Below are 23,779 nucleotides of genomic sequence, written 5' to 3'. Positions count from 1 at the left end.
ATATTTTAGCGATATGGATGAGATTGTGGCTGTCTTATGCTTTCAAATGCGCCTTTAATGAGCTCGACGGCTCTGGCCCAAGCTGTGATATAAAAGAAAATGCTATTGGCTATTTAAAAAAGGGGGCTGGACTGTTTGACATGTCCCGCCCTGTCTTCCTGTTTTACTTTAAATAATCCAGTGTTTTGTATCCAAAGTGTCTAAAATTGTATTCAACATATACATTTTATCAGTTATTGCATTTCCTGGGAATCAAACCTATGAACTTGGGTTTCCCTCAGACTGAAAGTGTTTCTGTGACTGTAAAAACATTCATATTTAATTAGGGAAGCACTGAGGCAGTTTATGATTGGCTGTCTGTTGCTGCACACTCACTGTAGCATTTTAGCACCGTATTGTTTCACTTTATATAACTTTAGCACCACAATAAGGGGTTAACCTATGGTAGAAACTAGCTTTTATCTGGGCTGTTATTGAGACATTAACCCAGGGTTAAGTGTGTAAGTGTTTAAGTATTTCTCAGAGCAACATTTTCAGTTGAATCTAAATATAATACCTTAAAATGTCAGGTGGTATGGACATGTTTTGCCTGATACTCCAAAATCACACAGAATATAATATGTGCTAGTCCTGATAAGGATGGCGTGCAGACATGATGTGATTGGTTTTAGCAGTTTACCTACAATTCTCAGAGATTTGCAGGTTTTGGGATCCCGTTCCTCTGTCTGTCTTCAGCCACCCATTATACACACTCAGCAAAGCCTTAGGCATGTGTGCTCGAACCTGTGTGTTTGTGTGTGTGTGCATGTTTGCTGTGATTATTACTATGCATGAGGGGTTGGACCCCAAGTCATATTTATTCAAGAGCAAAGTCATTTTTCCCACCGTTGACCATGTGACAGTGAAGTGGTGAGAGTTGTTTTTTTCTGTACATGAGCTGTGGAGGGAGATGAGCGAATGATGAAAAATAGAAAGAATGGCTAAGGCATTCCCTGCTTAACTATCTTCTTTAGACAGGCATGAAACAGAAGACGAGTATTATTCACACTGTTCTTTTTTGTAATTCGGTAAATGAATATAATTCATATAATAATAATATTTTCTCTCTGAACCCTTCTCGGTTAGAGTCGCTCTTTTTAAACTCCTAAAAGTGGGGCCGGTTCTCTCTGCAGACAAAAACTTAAAGCCACAGTTTAATTGCTTTAAAACAAAACAGCTACTCTTGTCAACCGCTTCACATAGTCATTCTAATTTACATAGCTATTGGAACGCTGTTGTCCCCCAAAGGCTTGTTAAAGCGTCCTGAAAGATAAATGATCACAGCCTTTCAAAGAGGGAACTCCTTTTAATTTTTACAAATAATTTCTGGCCTTTAATGGCTCGCATTTCAAAAGGAAGTAGATCAGAAATGGGCTGACAAAGCAATTGGCTTCTGGGCGTTTAACGAGAGGGCAAAGGTGGCACTAACTTTCCCGTTTCCCCTTAATTGCTTGTCTTTCATTATGTCCCCTTGACACTCGCTTTGCATCTAATTAAAATATCCGATGAATATTCATGGCGGGGCGGGGTTGCTTCATTGTTTGGGTGCGTAGGATTAGAACAAGAGTAAGTGATGATGGAAAAGAGCAGTGTCTGAGTGAGTGTGTCTCTTTCCCACAGCGGGAGGCTCTTCAGTCGGAGAGAAGGCTTTGATTGGCAGCTGACTGTGGATAAGCTCCTGACGGTTCACCCTGCAGTCCTGCCTGCTGGAGGAGCTCTCAGGTGAACATTGTAAAACTGCAGGTTGAAGGGCCCACAGGGAGAAACAGATGCTACTTTCTACATTAATTCCAATCACTAGAACACATTATTGATTACAGAATGAGATACTGTAGGATGAATCGATGTAGGGACAGTTCTTGTGACTAATTACCTGGAGAATGAAGAAACTGAATGAGTGAAAAAAATCCATAAAGTGAGTGAGCAAATATTAGAATGCATGAATTAATTAATATTTCTTCAGATTATGAATACATATATGTTTATTAAATTAATAATTAATTATTACATTACATATACTGCTGTTCAAAAGTTTGATGTTTTTTTAAAGAAGTCTATTATGCTTATCCATTCATTTGATCCAAAATGCAGAAAAAGTTATATTATGAAAAATTGCAATTTAAAATAAAAGTCTTCTATTTTAATATACTTTAAAATGTAGTTTATTACTCTGATGCAAAGCTGAATTGTTATCAGCCATTACTCCAGTCTTCAGTGTCACATGATTCTTCAGAAATCATTCTAATATGCTAATTTATTATCAATGTTAGAAACAGTTGTGCTGCTCAATATTTTTTTGGAACCTGTGATTCTTTTTTCAGGATTCTTTGATGAATAAAAAAACTACATTTATTCAAAATAGAAATCTTTTCTAACAATGTTAGTCTTTACTATCACTTTTTAGAAATTTAACACATCCTTGCTGAATAAAAGTATACATTTCTTTCAAAGAAAGAAAGAAAGAAAAAATTTACTGACCCCAAACTTTGAACGGTAGTGTTTATTGTTGAATCCTGAAAAAAGTATCACAGCACAACTGTTTCCAAGACTGATAATAAATAAGCATATTAGAATGATTTCCAAAGGATCATTTGACACTGAAGACTGGAGTAATGATGCTGCAAATTCAGTTTTGCATCACATGAATAAACTCTATTTTAAAATAGATAAAACACTATTTTAAATTGCAATAATATTTCACAATATTACTGTTTTTTCTGTATTTTTAATCCAATACGCAGCCTTCATGAGCAGAAAACATCCCAAACTTTTGAACAGCAGTGTACAGTAATGTATATTTAATTCAGTGAGCGATTAAATTATTTAAAAGTATATCCTATTCTTTTGTTCTTATTCTTTGTTGTTTCCTCTTTTCCTTTGTAAAGTGACCTTGAGGTTGTGAAAGGTGCTATATAAAAATAAATGATTGTTATCACTTTTAATTAAGAGAATAAGCATATAAATAGAGGAGCAATGAGAGAATGGATGAATAGCAAAATGCATGAATTAATTATTAATATATGAAATGATTTAATTATAGTTGTTACATAAATACTTAATTATAAAAAAATTACAATAAGTTATTTAAAGTTTTTTTCAATAATTTATTCATCAATTAATGTGTAAATAATTCTGTGAGTGATTAAATTAAATTATAAAATGTATTTAATAAGTGAGTACATCATGAATCCATTTTCCAAATGGCTACACACACCTATAATAAGTTTTTATATTCTATTTCAGACTGGTTCTGGTTGGAACCTCGGCGGAATAGTCCAGTACTTGCGTGATTTCTCATAGACATAAACGGAGAGAAATAGTTCCAGCTACAATATTCTTCTGCGAGATGAATGCAGTTCTGTTTTTTACCCACTAGAGCACCAAAAATTATGGACTGCAGCTTTAAAGGGATACTTCACCCATAAATGAAAATTTGATGTTTATCTGCTTACCTCCAGGGCATCCAAGATGTAGGTGATTTTGTTTCTTCACTAGAACACAAACAAAGATTTTTAACTCACACTGTTGCAGTCTGTCAGTCATATAATGGCAGTCAATGGTTACCAAATCTTTAAGAGTAAAAAAACATACACAGATAAAACCAAATTAAACCCTGCGGCTCATGACGATACATTAAGGTCTTAAGACACATAACGATTGGTCTGTGCAAGAAACTAAACAGTATTTAATTTGGTTTTGTCTGTGTATGTTTTTTTACTCTTAAAGATTTGGTGCCCATTGACTGCCATTATATGACTGACAGACTGCAACAGTTTGAGTTAAAAATCTTTGTTTGTGTTCTACTGAAGAAACAAAGTCACCTACATCTTGGATGCCCTGGGAGTAAGCTAATAAACATCAAATTTTCATTTTGGGGTGAACATCCCTTTAAGAGAGTAAGCATGTGAACGGAGAAGCAAGTGGGAAAATATCTGTGGAATGAATGAATGTTGAAAAGTGTGAATGAATAAATAAAAGAATGCATACTCTTTAATTAAATGATAAATAATATTTAGGAAATCTTATATTTAATTTACGCATATTCTAAATGAATTATATATTATTAGAAATTATATATCCATTGTATAATTAATTCAGTGAATAGAGGAGCAAGTGAGAAAATTAGATATGAATGACAGTGATTCAATGAGTGATTCAGTCACTGAATGATTAATTGAATGAAAGGGTTAAATAAGTCAGTGAGTGAGTCAAAGAATGAGAGAGCATGAAATTCAAGGAACGGGTGAGAAAACAACTGACTGGATGGATTAATGACAGTATGAATCAGCGGTTTACTGAGTGAGTCAGTGAATTAATGAGTTTATGAGAGCATGTGTGAATTAATTAATATGCAAATGACCGAGGGAGCAAGTTAATGAGTAAGCATGTAAATGAGGGAGTGATGAATAAGTGAATGGACGGTCGAAAATGCCTGACTGAAAAAATGAGTGACGCTTCTGCACAGTTTATGACCGTCGTGCCGATGTGACCAAATGACAGACATCACAAGTTAAATTATGCGAATGCTGCATTCAGAATAATGATGAGCAAGAACAATGAAAAGGCTGTTGCACAAAGCTATCTTAATGTTCCTCATTCTTCCACCCTCTTTTCATCCTAATGGCAGTACATTCAGTATTCCCTTGACAGTGTTCATGGAAACTATGAAGTGAGAATAACTCGAGGAGCATCTGAGAGCAAAGACTCTGTGAAAAACCCCAGAGGGAGGTTCAAAGAGGTGAAGAGGATGACAGAACTACACAATCCCATAAACACTCTCAGGGACCCTGTTAGGACAAACTATTACAGAAAGCTTTTTCAAAATGAGCACTTGCCACTCTTGCTTACTTTCTTGTTTGTTTAGAGGGCGAAAAGACAATATACAAAGACTCTCGCCCTCCCTCAGTACTTCATTTCCACAAAGCCAAAATCCATACGGTAGCTTGACACATAGGTGGATGTGTGACTGTGTAACTGAGAGCAGGATTAAGGCTTAATCTTAGCTGCGAAGGGCCGCAATTGGACAGAATAGTGTTGAATTCAGTGACATTTGGCTCGTCTGTAAATTCCGTTGAAGAATTTGCAGCTTTTTTCCACTTCAGTACAGGTAGCCCGAAGAACTAAGCTCTAAACATGCAAGGTTTTCTTCAGAGCTGAATGGTCAGCGCAGAGTCAAAAGCAGCGGCGGCGGGTGCAGAAACGGCCTTGGTTATGTGTTCGAAATGAGGCAGAACACGCAAACTGTGTCAAAGCCTTCGTGTTGATAAATTATTATATGTGCTTTCAAGTGGCTAGTTCAGTGAAAGAACTCAAAGAGATGTAGGAATTTCAGCACTAAAGCAGCCCACTTTCTCTATCCATTTATTTGTTTGCTCGTTTATTTATTTATTTATTCGCAGGGTCTGTGTGTGGGCAATGAAAGCTATTGGATTTGTGTCAGCAAGTAAAGTTTCCGAACAAACAAACAAATCCTAATTACCATAGTATCTCACAACATTCCTCAGCAAACACACTCTCACACTTTCACAACATAATAGACGTTATGCGCAACATTCTGCCGGGTTCTACAAAACAGCCTTAACTACTTCCGGCCGTCCGCTACTGGTACAGCGAAGATAGGGACGTTCTAAAACACTTAACGTGAAAAACGCTTAACGTGGCTTAAAAAACGACCAGGAAACCCCAAATTTATGTCAAACCTTACTTCTAACAAACACTAACTACTGTCAAAAGAACGAGCCCTTATTCCACAGATAAAGTGAATAATATCACGTTAAGCGTTTTCTCCCCCATAGAAGCCCATTATAAGGAAACAGCTTAACGTGGTTTAACGTACCTCAACAGCGATCAGGGAAGACCAAATTTATGTCAAATGTTACATATAATAAACACTTGCTGCTGTTATTCAGCATATAAAGTAATCGCTCCCCTATTCCATTACAAAAAAAGCTTAACGTTAACGTATCTTAACAACGACTGGGAAAAAACAAATTTATGTCAAATGTTACATATAATTAACACTTGCTGCTGTCAAAAGAATGAGATCTCATTCAGCATATACAGTGAATAATATCACGTTAAGCGTTAATTATTTCACATAGAAGTCAGTTTAACGTGGACGCTTTGACGAATTGAGAACATTGTAATTTTGTTCAGTTTAATTTTGTAATAAGCATGAAAGTTAAGACAGGTAGCCTACATTTTATCCTGCTGTCTGTAATGATCAGTCCTTTGCGCAGACCTCGGTAAAGTTGGCACGCATAAAAAAAAGAAATGTTCACCAAAACTATCATTTGTTTGTGCTCGATTTGTGCTGTTGTAATGAGAGTCAAATATATTTCCCCTTCCTAGAAATAACAAAAACAATTCGAGGCAGTGATGTCCCTCTCCACCCTGCTTGGCAGCAGAGTTTAAAAATAAATCTATTGTTGCCAACCGCAGCTCCGTTTTTGTGTGGTCGATTGTCCCGAAAGAATAGAATGAATATTCTATTTTTTTCTCTACCGTAAAACATTACAAATTTCTGGAGAAAATGTGATGGCACGCAAAGTTGGTCCAAATTCATGACTTCTTTATTATAAGTAAAATTTGACAGAAGACGTGGTTAAAGTACGCTAAACCAGGCTAAGCTGAGTCCTTATAATGGACTTCTATGGGGAACGCGTAACTTGATATTATTCTCTTTATGCTGCTCGTTCTTTTGACAGCAGAACGTGTTTTTTTTTTTTTTCTATGGGGAATAACGCGTAACATTATATGCCGAATAAGAGCTCATTCTTTTAACAGCAGCTTATTTTGTAAGAACGAGCAGCATAAAGAGAATAATATCAAGCTACGCGTTCCCCATAGTGCATGGACTCAGGCTGGTTTAGCGTACCTTCTGTCAAATTTTAATTATAATAAAGAAGTCATGAATTTTACCATCACATTTTCTCCAGAAATTTGTAATGTTATATACGTTAAGCCACGTTATTTCCTTATCTATGGGGGACGCTTAACGTGATATATTCACTTTATATGCGGAATAAGAGCTCATTCTTTTGACAGCAGCAAGTGTTTATTAAATGTAACATTTGACATAAATTTGGTCTTCCCTGATCGCTGTTGAGGTACGTTTAAACCACGTTAAGCTGTTTCCTTATAATGGGCTTCCATGGGGGAGAAAACGCTTAACGTGATATTATTCACTTTATCTGTGGAATAAGGGCTCGTTCTTTTGACAGTAGTTAGTGTTTGTTAGAAGTAAGGTTTGACATAAATTTGGGGTTTCCTGGTCGTTTTTTAAGCCACGTTAAGCGTTTTTCACGTTAAGTGTTTTAGAACGTCCCTATCTTCGCTGTACCAGTAGCGGACAGCCGGAAGTAGTTAAGGCTGTTTTGTAGAACCCGGAAGAATGTTGCGCATAACGTCTATTATGGTTTTAGGCGGCCTGAATTAAAATAAAAATAAATGTCTCATGATTCATGGGCATTGTAATGGCGCAATAATCAAAACAGACTGTGAACGTCCTCTAAATGTTTGTTCTTTATTTTTAATACAAAGATGTGTTTTAAGTGAGTGGCCTGAGTGCAGAAGCAACCATTTATTTTAATTTATGCATGTTTGTCCGGAAGCGTTATGTCAGGGCAATTTGAAATATTTTTGTTAATTTAATTTTGTTAATTTTCATTAATAAATTTCAAATGGTTTTTTTTCTAGCTTTTAATCAATTTTGTTTTTAGTTTTTTAAACTGTATTATAAATTATTTTAATGTATTAATTACACAGCCCTGCATCTGCAAAAAAAAAAAGTTAAAAAAAGGTTAACTTTTTATCGCATACAGTTTTTTTACAAAATAAAAATTAAAGTATTTCACATTATATGTAAGCTTTATTACACTTATCAGAATAACAAAATCAGTCAAAATGAATTCATTAATTTCACATTTTTCTTTCTTCCTTTTGATCTCTTTTGTTTTCATTTTTTATGTTTTATAAATTATTTAATTTATTTATTGCATCTGCAAAATAAATAAATAAAAAGCCATCACATACAGCTTTTTCAGAAATATTAAATATTAAAAATAAATAAAAAATAAAATATTTATTTAGCTTTAATACACTTATCACAATAACTAAAGCAGTCAAAAATTAATTAATTTCAGATTTTTCTTTTTTGCTTTTAATTTTTTCTGTTTTCTGTTTTTTAATGTATTATAAATTATTTAAATGTATGAATTACACAGCCATGCATCTGCAAAAAGAAATGCTGAGTTAAAAAAATTTTAAAATTTCCATCACATACAGGTTTTTCACAAAATAAAAATGAAAATATTTCACATTATATATATAAGCTTTAATACACTTATCGGAATAACAAAACCGGTCAAAATGAATTAACTAATTTCAGGTTTTTTATGTATATTATCAATTATTTAAATGTATGAATTACACAGCCTAGCATCTGTGGAAAAAAAAGTAAAAAAAATGTCAAAAATGTTAAAAAGGTTTTTCACAAAATTAAAATGAATTTACATTATATGTAAGCTTTACTACATTTATCCGAATAACAAAAGCAGTCAAATGTCCAACATTTTTGTTTTATTAAGTATTCTAAATGTATTATTTAGTTTAAAGTCTGCAAAGGAGTGAAAAAATTTGCTCAAATGCTCAATTTAATGATAAAGAACTAAATTATATATTTTTTTCTCACAAAATCTGTAATTATCTGTTTGGATGTAGTAAAACTGCAGAAAATATCTGTCCTGTTTGCATTTTCTTCTGGCACTGGCCATAATTCTAACATTGAAATCAGGATTAGGCAAAAAAAAAAAAAATGTAAATATTGGCTGAAAATGTAAAAATTAGTTGTAACCTGATTAAAAAAACATGTCTTTATGGCTGTTTTTCTGGTTATTAAGAATCAAGAGAATTCTACAAGATTTCTTCACCTTACAAATAAATGTCAATGCGGTGAAATGCACATCATAATTTTTGAGAAAGTCACTATTTTTTAAATCAACACCCTAACTTGGGTTGCCAAGTCTGCGTTTTTTTTCCCACGGAATTGGACTATGTTGTAAACTGTTGTTTAAACTGTTTAATTTACCTATTAAGCACATTGGTCATAAGCAGCTTAAAGGCTTACTACCATTTTACAAAGTACCCAAATTCTGTGGAAAAAAAAATACGGCAAAGACTTGGCAACCCTGGTGTCTGGCCCCTGCACCGCCCAACCCTGCTGAGCGTTTGTACTGTATGTGTGCGCTTGTATTGATGTATGTTAGATAAGTCTTTCATTCTTCTTTCATCTTCACACAAAGGCTTGAACCATTATCACAACAATTAATACCTGCCATAAATCACTGAAAGAGAGAGAGTCAAAGAGTGAGATGAAACTTGTCATCTTCTGCACCATCTGTCTGTTTCAGGCTGATCGATGGATTCCACTCCAGACGTTATTGTTTTTTCTGCCTTTCTTTACAAAAGGATTCATTTCATTTTTCTTCACTCATTAATCAGCCCATTCCAATGATATTGACAGGCATTATTTAACCGCCACTGCTTATAATAGAACATCACTGAGATACAAGTTAGGACATCCTAAAAGGGAAGGGAAGGGACCACTATTTGCCATAACTGATGTGTCTCTTTGTATTTCAAGTGGGCTTAAATTCACTGTTATAATCTCAAATGAATGGGTATATTTGATATATACCCATTGTACTGAATGATTACCGTATTCATTTGATTTATGGTATTACTGTGTGATAACAATATTGCATCTTCCTAGTTTCTCCATTTTTTGTACAGGGAACACAATATACATTTTTCCTCTGAGGCTTTATGCAGTGTAAAACCAATCACATTTTCATTTCATCCTGTAATATTAAGTGCATAGATGGTCATAGATGCCCATGAATATCCTTACAAATTAAATTAACTTCACTTACCAGGACAATCACTTAGTCGTCTTTGGGTTTCTCAATGTTCCCCTACAGGTTGTATCCTTAATGAAATGCAAGGTGTCCTTGTACTATTGTTGTTTTGTCATGCCAAGGGAGTATGCAGGGGGCGCACTGGATGCCCTACAACAAAGGCTTTTTGCTAATGAGGATTCATACTCTCTGTTCTTTTGCTGGCCGTATCAGAGGCTTCAGTAACTGGCTTTATTGTAGCAGCATCTATCTGTCGGTCATTCCTGTCTGTCCTATCTATCTATCTATCTATCTATCTATCTATCTATCTATCTATCTATCTATCTATCTATCTATCTATCTGTCTGTCTGTCTGTCTGTCTGTCTGTCTGTCTGTCTGTCTGTCTGTCTGTCTGTCTGTCTGTCTGTCTGTCTGTCTGTCTGTCTGTCTGTCTGTCGTTCTCTCTATCTATCTTTCTGCTTGTCTGTTGTTCTGCTTCTCTGTCTATCTATCTATCTATCTATCTATCTATCTATCTATCTATCTATCTATCTATCTATCTATCTATCTATCTATCTATCTGCTTCTCTCTCTGTCTGTCTGTCTGTCTGTCTGTCTGTCTGTCTGTCTGTCTGTCTGTCTGTCTGTCTGTCTGTCTGTCTGTCTATCTATCTGTCTATCTGTATTTCGTTCTGTCTATCTATCTATCTGTCTGTCTGTCTGTCTGTCTGTCTGTCTGTCTGTCTGTCTGTCTGTCTGTCTGTCTGTCTGTCTGTCTGTCTGTCTGTCTGTCTGTCTGTCTATCTATCTATCTATCTATCTGTCTATCTGTATTTCGTTCTGTCTATCTATCTGTCTGTCTGTCTGTCTGTCTGTCTGTCTGTCTGTCTGTCTGTCTATCTATCTATCTATCTATCTATCTATCTGTCTATCTGTATTTCGTTCTGTCTATCTATCTATCTATCTGTCTGTCTGTCTGTCTGTCTGTCTGTCTGTCTGTCTGTCTGTCTGTCTGTCTGTCTGTCTGTCTGTCTGTCTGTCTGTCTGTCTGTCTGTCTGTCTGTCTGTCTATCTATCTATCTATCTGTCTATCTGTATTTCGTTCTGTCTATCTATCTGTCTGTCTGTCTGTCTGTCTGTCTGTCTGTCTGTCTGTCTGTCTGTCTGTCTGTCTGTCTGTCTGTCTGTCTGTCTGTCTGTCTCTCTGTCTGTCGTTCTGTCTGTCTGTCTGTCATTCTGTCTGTCTGTCTTTCGTTCTATCTATCTATCTATCTATCTATCTATCTATCTATCTGTCTGTCTGTCTGTCTGTCTGTCTGTCTGTCTGTCTGTCTGTCTGTCTGTCTGTCTGTCTGTCTGTCTGTCTGTCTGTCTGTCTGTCTGTCTTTCGTTCTGTCTGTCTGTCTGTCGTTCTGTCTGTCGTTCTGTCTGTCTGTCTGTCTGTCTGTCTGTCTGTCTGTCTGTCTGTCTGTCTGTCTGTCTGTCTGTCTGTCTGTCTGTCTGTCTATCTATCTATCTATCTATCTATCTATCTGTCTGTCTGTCTGTCTGTCTGTCTGTCTGTCTGTCTGTCTGTCTGTCTGTCTGTCTGTCTGTCTGTCTGTCTGTCTGTCTGTCTGTCTGTCTGTCTGTCTGTCTTTTGTTCTGTCTATCTGTCTGTCCGTCTGTCTATCTGTCTGTCTATCTGTCTATCTGTATTTCGTTCTGTCTATCTATCTATCTGTCTGTCTGTCTGTCTGTCTGTCTGTCTGTCTGTCTGTCTGTCTGTCTGTCTATCTATCTATCTATCTATCTATCTATCTATCTATCTATCTATCTATCTGTCTGTCTGTCTGTCTGTCTGTCTGTCTGTCTGTCTGTCTGTCTGTCTGTCTGTCTGTCTGTCTGTCTGTCTGTCTGTCTGTCTGTCTTTTGTTCTGTCTATCTGTCTGTCCGTCTGTCTATCTGTCTGTCTATCTGTCTATCTATATTTCAATCTATCCGTCCGTCCGTCCGTCCGTCCATTCATCCATTCATCCATTTCCCATTGTAATAGACAGAGATGTATCCCCTCCCCCCTACTCACTTCTTCTGCTGTATCTCAAGAGTGTCTTTGATCAGTGTTTGATAAAGCAGAATGGGCTGCCCACAACACGCTGCAAGGTAGTGCTTCTGAACGCAATCAGCCCCAAGACATGCATTCAAAGGCCAGCTCTGCCCAGATCATCATCATTCCCCCACATGACTCTGTGTGTTTGTTCTAGTGAACACTTCTGGATGATTGAACGGGTCAATCAGGACAGCAGAAGGCATTCTGAGGTTCCTTGCATCCCTTAAGACCACTGATCCGTCAGTCTATGCGGCGTTAACATTAACCCAGGCCATCCCTCCGGTTAAACCTTGCTGTAGAGGCCAGTGTAGTGCTCAGGGTGATGGTGTCTCGCTGATTGCCCTTGAATATCCAAGCAGCTCAAGTGTCATTGAATCAGCTTTAAGGAAAAGAGAATGAGGGATAGACGAACACATGGCTTCATCAATGAGCATGCAGGGTCACCGGGAGGAAGTGAAGAAATTGAAGTGGTCATTAATTGGACTGGCAGAATTAGTTATTTCTCTGTGGTAGTGCGTTATAATTGTGAATAGCTAAAAACAGATTACAGATCACGCAGAGCAAAATACTTCAGCATCACACAGTGATTGTTCATCTGAATGTTTCTATAGCAAACGAGCGGCAATTATCATGAGTGTTTATTCATTGAGAAAAGAAAGACTGATGCGGCGGGTCGGGAAGGGTGTATATATAATAAAGACAAACTCAGATATGATTATAGGATGAAGAGGTGCTGATGAAACTCTTCATAGAGGAATAGTCAGCCACATGGTGCACATGGTGCTTTCAAGCGGTTGTGTGTTTGTGAGTGTGTTCAGATTAAAATAAAATAAAATAAAAACCCAGGTGTTATATAAACAGGCAATCTCATACATTGAGTAAAATCATGAAAAGGCTAAAAAAAAAAAGAAAACGAGCACCATTCCCAAAGAAGAATCAAGAGGTGTTGCTCTGTTTGATGGAAAAAAAGAAGAGAAAAGGAAAGGGAGGGGAAGATACTTAGAGAGAGAAAGAGAGCGAAGGGGGTGAAATTGCAGCCGATGGTGCTCAGTCAAGGGCATAGAGCACCTCAACGGGCTCTTCACCAACTGCTCCTGAAATGTGCCAGAAAGACAGAGATTGAGAATTGAAAAGCTTAAAAGAAGTGAAAGAAAGATGGAAATCAATAGACTGTCTCCCTGGATGCCAATATAACCTTCCCACTCCCCAAGGCCTGCAAAAATTAAAAGAAAAAAAATGTAATATTACGAGTAGAGAGAAAATAATAAAAGCTAAACTGAAAAAAAATCTAGAGGAAGAGTGCAATATTGAATATATCCACAGTTAAACTGTACTAAATTCTACTGAAAGCAAAGAGATCTCATTTAAGCATTCCTGAGGTACAGATATAGTTTAATTTCTGAAATTAAAAAGAGGTTTTATACTTGTGTATGCATGCACAAAATCAGTTATTCAAGCATTTTCATTTCATCACTGGATATTCCAGTGATTGGATAATGTGTTGATGCTGCTATATCAATTTGATTTTCATATTTAAAAAATACCAATTTAGCCTTATAATAATAATAACTATTACACAGTCCCTGTTGTGACAGATTTTTCCTTTTATGTGCTAAGCATTATTGTTTTTAAAATGGAAAAAAAATAGTTAAAATAGGTTTTAGAATCTCTTTCTCTTTATTTTTTAAAGAAGTTCACTTATAGAATGAAAATTTTCTGATAATTTACTAACTCCCATGTCATTCAAGATGTTCATGTCTTTTTTCCTTCAGTCGCAAAGACTGTTAAGTTTCTTGAGGAAAACATTCCAGGAATTTTTTCTATATAATGGACTTCAATAGTGGCCAACGGGTTAATGGTCCAAATTGCCGTTTCAGTGCATCTTCAAAGGGCTTTACACAATCCCAGACAAGGAATAAGGACCTTATCTAGCTAAATGATCAGTCAATTTCTTTAAAAAAAAAAAAGTATATACTTTCAACCAAAAATGCTCTTGCACTAGCTCTGCGATGCACATGCATGTCTTTACGCATTGCATAATCACATTGGAAAAGTCACTCGCGGTTAGTTTATCGTCTGTGTACTTAAAAAAGGTAGGTTAGGGCAAAAAACTCTCAAAATCTAATGTTCTCCTCCATCATCAAAATCAACCAACATCGTTGTTTTACCTTTTTTGTAAAGTCTGTGTGATTTTCTTTGCACGTTTGCTTGTAAACACTGGGTCGGTACTTCCGCCTCCAAGTTTACATCACACTTGATTACGCAATGTGTGAGGTTGTGCAAGACAAGCATTTGTGGCTAAAAAGTATCTAAATTAGTTTTTTTTTTTTTTAGAAAATGACCAATAAGATAAGACCCTTATTCCTCGGCTGGGATCGTGTAGAGCCCTTCGAAGCTGCACTGAAACTGTAGTTTGGACCTTCAACCCATTTAAGTCCATTATATGGAGGAAAATCCTGGCATGTTATCCTCAGAAACCTTAATTTCTTTTCGATTGAAGAAAGAAAGAAATACATGACCATCCTGGATCACATGGGGGTGAGTAAATTATAAGGACATTTTCATTTCTCACTTTAAAAACTATTTTAGAAGTAATACACAAAAAGCTTGATTCTTGCATCAGACCAATGCTGATAGTTTCATCCAAGAGAACTTTAAATTTTGCCACCTCACACTGAAATAGCTGATCATGAGTGGCTGATTGCTGATATCAGAAATCCAGCCTGACCTCATGCATAAATTCACAGAAGGCTTATTTTACTTTTTTTTATTGGTAAATAGAGATCATTTGGAGGCGGGCAGATGTGCTGCTCAGAGGCATGTCAATGCCCATTGTGACTTTCCACAAAAGAAATAGAAAAATGCAGAGTTTCAAATGGAATGCTGAAAAGGACAAAGAAGAAATCCCAGAATGCCACGCGTCGACCTGTTCTTTGGAATTTGCTGCCTGAACTCTGCTTTTATATTCCTTATATTAGATGCATTTTGCTGTAGGCAAAAGCATTGCCTGAGCTGTTAACCCTGGAACGGCATATGAAAGGAAACTTCAATCAACCACACCAGTTCTGGTAAACAATAGCAGGTGCATTTGAAAAAGTTTTTGTTGTTGTTGTTGTTTTTGTCACTCAGATAAAAACCTGTCCACATATTCAGTCATCCAGGAAATCATCTAATGAGTGAGATTGGTGTTCCTATCACACCTTAAGACTTTCGGTAAGCTTTGTCTCACAAAGGTGTCAGAGTGACTTATGCTAATCCAAGCAAGTAAAGCACTGTTTCATGGTTCAGAGAGGTTTCTCATGCTCTCAAATACTTAGTTTGTATGTATGTTTGTGCCTGTGTTTCCAAGTATATGTGTGTATTCCCCTCAGTATTAGCTCTTTATGAAACCGTATCGATTAGTTATTGATTTCTGTCTGTTAAATGCGCATTAGCTGTCTGGCTAGCATGTGACTAGCATCTGATTCAAAGAAAAACAGGTGGGTGAGCAAAAAGCCATGTCAAATGGTCTTGTAACCAGCTTACTGCAAATCTAAACCTTTGTCACAGAGGATTCAATGTGCAGGAACAAGATGCTGCATGCTAATTTTTGAATTTAGATTTTAATTATCCCATAGAAAATCACAAAAAGCAAAGGCTTTCTCGTCATTTTAGGTTCCATAATTGCCAGACTATTGCAAGAGCAGGAATTTTATGGCTGCTTTAGTGACTCCTGTATCAGCCCTCCCATATTAGTTGAGTTATTATCTGAATGACCTTCTCCAGCGATGTGAAGAGCAGGGCGAAACAGACACATATGACTAGATTTCAAATCATTAGTCTGGGTTATCATACGAAAGCAGATTGTAGAGACAGGTAATGGCAATGTACCGCAAGCTGCAGATTAATCACTGCAATTTGACTGTGGAGAAACATGTAGCCTAATATATATCTATATAAAAAAGACAAAGTATTTGTTGTTTGTTTAGTGATTTTCTTTCAAAGCCTGTCCTAAGTATTTCACCCTGCTAACTGCAAAATAAAGTGAAACGAAAAGGCCAAGGGCGACAGTTAGCAGAGCAGTTCGTGTTCAGCTGTTTATTGTTTGGTTTAGTTTTATTTTATTTTCAAGTGCTGTTCTGGCACACTTGAAAAATGAACCCACAAACGGCTTCCATTCCGTAGAAACAAGTTTTTAGTTCTTGTGTCACGTTTTTTTCCCAACCAGGATAAATTGAGACTGGAATTTATTTTCTGTTCCATTAGAGTGGTGAACTGAACGGCACTGAGCAAATGGCTTTTCAAGCCTGCTGGTTACTTTCTTAATCTGTATACCGCTATTCAGCCCTGCGGACATAAATGATAGTCTGAGTTATAAAAAGCAGTGCTGAGTTAAACAGAACGATAAATTAGGAGACGCGAGAGTCTTCTCTGTGGGATAACAATCGGAGTCCATTTCGCAACCACATGCCGAGAAGAAATCTGGATGTGCATATGTTTAGCGCTTGCCCATTGTGTTATTGGAGTCCTCGGGGATCAGTGTAAGTCTGTTTGTTTATTTGCGCCAGACCCCACGCACACATGTGGCTACTCTCGCTCGCCTGAGTTTACATTTCATTTATATCACTAAACAGAGCGAATGGGACCGTAATATTGGATTTGTAATTCTACACATACAGATTCCTTCACTTAGTGGTGCTGTCGGAGTCACTCAATCTAATCTTAGTTTCGCATCGCTTTGCTCTGTTCTTCATTTGTCTCTGTTGATCTCGGTCGACAGCACCAGGACTAATTAACTACTCAGCATTCGTTTCTTCTCCTTTCTTCACACATACCCACACACATACACACCACTCTGATTTAGCTTAGGAGAATATTTAACCTTTCTGTCAGGAAGTAAAAGGGTTTTTAAAGTTTTCTTAGTGGGAGGAAATTTTAGTTCCTTCGGGCAGATTCGTCTGCCCACGATTCCCGTCATGCAAAAATAATTGCATTTCATTTTCCAATTCAAATATGAAATGAGACAACCGGTTCTAAGAACACATTCATGTAGGTCAGTGTCTGAAACACTCTGAGGCAGTGCCCATTTTATATTGTTCTTATTCAAAAACAAAAATGTGAATGTTTATTTGTGGTTTTAGTGGATCATGAGAAAATCTCTGAATGCTTTGGAAAGATTTCCCCACAATCAAAGCTTTTCCAAATGAACCCAAAATCTAATCCAGCGCTGATCATTACCAGATTAAACATTTGAATCGCTGGAAGGTATCTGAGCATTGTCCTTGTTTCCTGTAGTCGTTCCACTTCATGCCAATTTATCCCAATTCACAGTTACTTGATTGGCTTCTGCTGAGGAGGCTAATTACCCATTGTTGGAATGCAGAATCTCACTTAGTTTGTGAGTGCACTCTCATTCACTTCATTAATGGATGATGAAGAGGTGTCTGAAGGGAAAAGAGAGGCTTTGAGAGAGAGCCATAGAGAGAGAATGAGAGTTGGAGAGACTAAGATTAGGATTCTCATCAGGTGAGCCACAATCAGCTTTGTTAACTCAGAGTTCATCTTTCAGCGTGCTCTTCATTAAAACTGTGAGGTTTTGGCTTGTTTTTGCAGTTCACCAACATACATACTTTGTACTCCATATGTGTTAACAGATTACAGTCCGAAACATGACAATAATTGACCATTTTCAGCAGCAGTAATCAGCAAAATATGCGAGTTTCATTCAGTTCGGTGGCGTTGTTTATGTCCAGTGCCGCCAACATGGCCGATTTCTCATGTAGATATCTGTAAAATAAATTTACATTACACTTCAGTGATAAAACTCAAGATTTCAGATGGCAATTTATTCACAGTGGAGAAGCGAGTTCTGTTATTCTACGATTTTATCTCTCAAAATTATGAATGTCATTAAAAAAAGTGGAGATTTGCAAAAAGTTAATACAACCTCTTATTTACATAAGGTAAACAAAGCTGAATGGTTTATAGAACTGTTTTCCCATAATAATGACCCATTTCAAATGTTTATGTGCTTTTCTTCTCTTTCTTCTTTTTGTTTAGCGAGCTCCCACTCGCTGTGCTGGAGCAGTTATGAAATATTATTCTTGTAAATGCTTTCCAGCATTTCAGTTTTTTTTTTTTCAGTATTGAATGTGCATGCAAATTACAACGAAGTGCAACAATTATCGTAGAATGTTCGGCAGTGGTCAAAAAGGATTTACATTCCATGAAAAGGCTTATCTTACTTAGTATTTTTGTCTTGTTTCTAATCAAAATATCTAAAAAAAAATTAAATCAAGATGCATTTACTCAATAAGCAAAAAGGCAGATACTTAGTCTTGTTTCCTGGGGGGCATTAAGTGCATTTTACCTAAAGTAAGTAAAAAATTTCTGCCAGTCGGGTAGGAAAAATAATCTTGTTTTTTAGAGTATTGGTCTAAATATGTTTTTGTTTTTCGAGTAAAATAAAATACTAAGTAGGATAAGCCTTTAATTTTGAATGGATTTCTTCATGTAAACTCACAGATGTGGATCTGGACAGTGATTAAATTACCACATGACCTTGGTTTGTGTAAAAAAAAAAAAAAAAAAAACAGTAGGTAATTTGGCCAGGCATTTTTACGTGGGTGGTGGATAAAAAAAAAACCAGCATTCTAAATTTGGATGGCAATAAAATCACAGACTAGCTCCTTTAAATGTTTAAAATTACTTGCGTCCCCATGAGAAACAATTACTGTCCGGACTGGATTTAATATGCTGACTAATACTTTTGATGCATAGAAAGTTCAAAAGAGCAGCGGTTAATTATTTATAATCTTTGAAACTTTTTTAATACCAATTTAATATGTCCTTGCTGAATAAAAATCTTAAAAGTCTGACCCTTTTGAACTGTAGTGTTAATATTTCTATGTAAGTGTGTGTGGTGTCAAAATACTTGGGTTCACAGTGTAGTAAGAGAGAAAGTCAGTCTATACAGACCTCTAATTTTAGACCATTCCAGACCCCCTTAATACTGATATTGTTTCTTAGCCAGCTGCAGTCCATTGTGTTCATTTTTTGTACCACCATCATGTTTCCCAAAGGAGATGTTGTGTTCTTTACAATGGGATCTGAAGTGTCATATTAAGATTCAGGGTTGACCAAGTCTTTTATGCACTTTCCTTGAACCTGTATATGATTGCATTTAGGGTGCTCCCGTGTTTACGTGTATGTGTGAGGTGGTCGCACAGGAAGTGATTATCCAGTGATTTATTTGTTGTAGGGCCCTTATACTTTTGCTGTTGTTTGCTTTATCTCCAGTCTCCAGAGAAGAGGTGAACTACCGCGGTCTCTGCTGCATCCGAGGAACATTGCAATTTTGCTTTCTTTTTAGATGTGGGGAAACATGTCTGTATATCAGAAAACTGCTATCCCCTGCAGTGAATAAACATATTTCTTAGCATTGTAGAAGGAACAGGGACAGGTTGTGTCATATTTTTCTGCGTAACTCGCATTTTCTGTCTATAGGGGACAATCTCTGCAGTTTAGAGAGAAATGGCTTTGTGCTACCTTGATTTACTGATTCATACTTTTGTTCTTCTTCTCACCTTACCTTTTAATAAATTGCAAGAGGGCACCAACCAATATTTTCCTATAATGAAAAGTGCCTTGCGAAAGTATTCATACCCCCTTTTTTTCGCATTTTGTTATGTTGCTGCTATATGTTATATACTGCTTTAAATTGTTTTTTTTTTCCACATCAGTCTTCACTGCATTCACCATAATAGTAAAGCAAAAAACTGTTTTTGAACATCTTTGCAAATTTAAAAATAAAAAACTGAAATTATTCCACTGCATAAGTGTTCATCTGGGACAGCTGAAATTTAGCTCATATTGCTTGTAGATCTTACTACACTTCGAGTGAAGTTAACCTGTGGAAATGTAATTGAATGGGTATGATTTGGAAAGTCACACACATCTTAATAAAAGGTCAAACAGCTAAAAATGCATATCAGAGCAAAAACCAAGCCCTGAGGTAAAAAAAAACTGCATGTAGAACTCAGAAGCCATACATCTGGGGAAGAGTTCAGAAACTCTGAGTTCAAATTCTGCTGCATTAAAGGTTCACAGAAAAATGTAGTCTTCCTTCTTGCATGCTACCCTTGATGGAAAAAGTCTGAAACAACCAGGAATCTTCCTTGAGCTGTCCTCCTAGCCAAACTGAGCAATTGATGGAGAAGGGCTTTGGTTAGAGTGGTGACCAAGAAGCTAATGGTCATCACTACAACACTCCACCCATCTGGGCTTTATGGCTGCATGGCAAGACTCAGTCCTCTCCTCAGTGAAAACACATGAAAACACACTTGGCATTTGCAAAAAAGCACCTAATAGACCCTCAGACTGTAAGAAACAAGATTCTGTGATCAAGCATCATGTTTGAAGAAAACCAGGCACTACTCATCACCTGCAGTACCATCCCAAAAGTAAAGTGTGCTTGTGGCAGCCTTATGCTGTGGGTGTGTTTTTCAGTGGCAGGGACTGAGGGACTCGTCAGAGTAGAAGAAAAGCTCAACACAGCAAAATAATGAGATAGCTTTTAAGAAAACCCAGTGCAGAGCATTCAGAACCTCAGACTGGGAAGTAGGTTCACCATCCAACAGGAAGGTGGCCCTAAGCACACAGCAAGAGTGGCTTATAGACAACTCTGTGAATGTCCTTGAGTGGCCCAGCCAGAGCCTGGACTTAAACCCAATCAAATATTCTGGAGAAACCTGAAAATGTCCGTCTGCCCTTATCCAAGCCAAGTACAGTACTGAATACTTATGCAATGTACTTATTTCATCTTTTATTTTGAATGAATTTACAAAGGTTGTGACAAATCTTTTTTTTTCTTCTTCTTTTTTTTCAAATTTTGCTTTGTCATTATGGTGTATGGACTGTATTGAAAAAAGAAATTTTAAGCAATTTAACATAAGGCAGCAACATGTGAAACGTGAAAAAAAAATTAAGGGATATGAATACTTTCGCACGGCACTGTAAATCTGATAATTATACCCAATAAAGATGTACATTTAAATAATCACTATATTATTTGGTAGTCATGATAAATGACAGCCATCAACTTACAGTACCTACTGTTAGTGGTGAGATTCATCACGTAGCCCATTTCCAGCTGCTTTCTCCTAATTAAAGCATACATGGTTAGTTTTGGTACCCACAGAGCACTCTGGGTACTTGTTATTCCCACGCACGTAACATGCCATCATTCTACACCTACTATAATGCATAGCCTAACCGATGGGGTGAAAACTGCAATTACCGAAGCTTATTAGACATTGTTCGGTTCAAGCGCAAAGTGACTGGCTGTATGAAGTGACAATTACCCACTTGTCCATCACGATAATAATGACATTACATCACATTACCTTTGACAGGTGTCTTGTGTTATTAATACCAGCTAATTTAATGACGAGTAACCTTAGATTTGCTGAATTATTGCTCTCGGTAGACCAGTGCAGCAGGTTCACGGAGACTCGGATTGTAGCATATCATTTTAACTTGTGAACTCAATTACCCTCTATTACCACAGGGACAGGGCACCCCTGGTATCCTGAAATGAATGGATCTTTCCGTAACTGATCATTTGTGCTTCCTCCAATATTATGATGGAGATATTCTCACTGAGTCAAGTCGACAGTGCTGTCATTCATCCTTTAGACAATGTACTGTACATAGTTATCACAACCTTCAAGTTTTTTTATAGTGCCTTTGCATTTTTGTGGTATTAATTGCTGTATTGTGTGTCTCTCATTGTGTTTTACAGATACGGTTTCCATGAAGATCCTGAGCTAGAAACTTCCAGCAGGAAATGCTATGGATATCCTTAGCGCTGTAGATTTCTCCTTCACATAGCATTTTGAGTGGATCACTTTAACATTAACAACTTCCAAACTGTTCTTCCCGTAAGTGGCTGTCAGCAGCCATGAGTGGAAGGTGATTGATACAGGGAGACAGGAAAAGACATCAGATGATGGGGGCACCTGGCGGGCCAGTTCTGGGTGGGTTTGGCTCAACGACATCCTCCCTAGACCTCGTTGGCTGGATGGTCTGGCCTGGTAATACCACCGTAAGCCTGAACCAGAGCTTCTTCGCGACTGATTACAGCTTTAATCTCTCCTCCTCTTCTTCATCCTCTCCTCATGGGGTCGAAAAGGAGTCGATGAAGGAAAAGAACTGGCCGGCCTTGCTGATCCTTGTGATTATCTTTCTGACAATAGGAGGAAATATTTTGGTTATTTTAGCCGTGTCGCTGGAGAAGAAGCTGCAGAATGCAACAAACTTCTTCCTACGTTCACTCGCAGTGGCGGACATGCTGGTCGGCATCTTGGTCATGCCCATCTCGCTCATTAACATCCTGTATGGTGAGTTTACCTTTTGATGCCATGAACCCCAAATATGACAATATCTATCCTGAAATATAAAAATGTAGATTTCCATAAAGACCCATTTTTAAAGACCCAATGTGGAAGATAATTATTATTATGAATATATCCAAAACATATTTAAACAGTGTTTTCTTTTACTATTTTTAATATCATTATCTAATATTGTATTATTATTATTTTTATTTATTTACATTTTAGCATTATTTTACTTGATATTTACTTACTATTTTTCAGAACTGCATTTTTTTCTGATTTTTAGGGTGTATGAATTAAAACTTTAAAATAGTGCCTCTATGGTAAGTTAACAGGGTTTTTCTAGTCTATTGTATTCAATGCGATGACGCAAAAATATCAAAAGTTGAAGTCAAAAGTTTACATAAACCTTGCAGAATCTGCAAAAAGTTAATTATGTTACCAAAATAAGAGGAATCATACAAAATGTATGTTATTTTTAATTTAGTACTGACCTGAATATATATAAAATACGTTTAGATACAGTCCACAAGAGAAAAAAATAGTTGAGTTTATAAGAATGACCCTGTTCAAAAGTTTACATACACTTGATTCTTAATACTGTGTTGTTACCTGGATGATCCACAGCTGTGTTATTTGTTCATGAGTCACTTGTTTGTTATAAACAGTTAAACTGCTTGCTGTTCTTCAGAAAAATCCTTCAGGTCCCACAAACTCTTTGGTTTTTCAACATTTTTGTGTATTTGAACCCTTTCCAACAATGATTGTATGATTTTGAGATCCATTATTTCACGCTGAGGACAACTGAGGGACTCATATACAACTATTACAGAAGGTTCAAACGCTCACTGATGCTTCAGAAGGAAAATGACGCATTAAAAGTCAGGGGTTAAAACTTTTTGAATTTGAAGATCAGGGTAAATTTTACTTATTTTGTCTTCTGGGAAACATCTAAGTATTTTCTGTGGCTTCGGAAGGGTAGTACTAAATGTAAAAAAAAAATATTTAAGCAAAGTTTTTTTAAAAAGTACACGTTTTCATTCTGCTTAAAAGTTTACACCTCTGGCTGGAGCATTCGTGGGTGTTTGAACATTCTGTAATAGTTGTATATGAGTCCCTCAGTTGTCCTCAGTGTGAAAAGATTAATCTTAAAATCATCCAGTCATCGTTGGAAAGGGTTCAAATACACAAAAATGCTGAAAACCAAAGAATTTGTGGGACCAGAAGGATTTTTCTTAAGAACAGTGGGCAGTTTAACTGTTCAAGACAAACAAGGGACCAAGTATTGTTTTTTAGTGAATAGCTATCACTAAAAAAATATTCTAATCTGTATGCTCTATAATATTCTGACATTTTCCACATTCCCAAGCTCATATTT

The 23,779-nt window shown here is 36.6% G+C and overlaps 1 protein-coding gene across 1 annotated transcript in view; it reads left to right on the top strand.

The window, feature by feature from the left end:
* The window catches only part of htr2cl1 (5-hydroxytryptamine (serotonin) receptor 2C, G protein-coupled-like 1), a 124,563-nt gene that overhangs the window by 80,350 nt on the left and 20,434 nt on the right, over positions 1-23,779 (top strand). The window contains exons 2-3 of the mRNA XM_073837230.1: positions 1,660-1,761; positions 21,807-22,404. Of these exons, the coding sequence (XP_073693331.1) occupies positions 22,011-22,404 (394 nt within the window). The 5' untranslated portion in view covers positions 1,660-1,761; positions 21,807-22,010. The remainder of the gene's footprint in view (positions 1-1,659; positions 1,762-21,806; positions 22,405-23,779) is intronic.

The sequence above is a fragment of the Garra rufa genome, chromosome 3 (assembly GCF_049309525.1).
Source record: "Garra rufa chromosome 3, GarRuf1.0, whole genome shotgun sequence".
NCBI classification, from domain to species: domain Eukaryota; kingdom Metazoa; phylum Chordata; class Actinopteri; order Cypriniformes; family Cyprinidae; genus Garra; species Garra rufa.
This window is presented reverse-complemented; position numbering and strand designations above follow the sequence as displayed.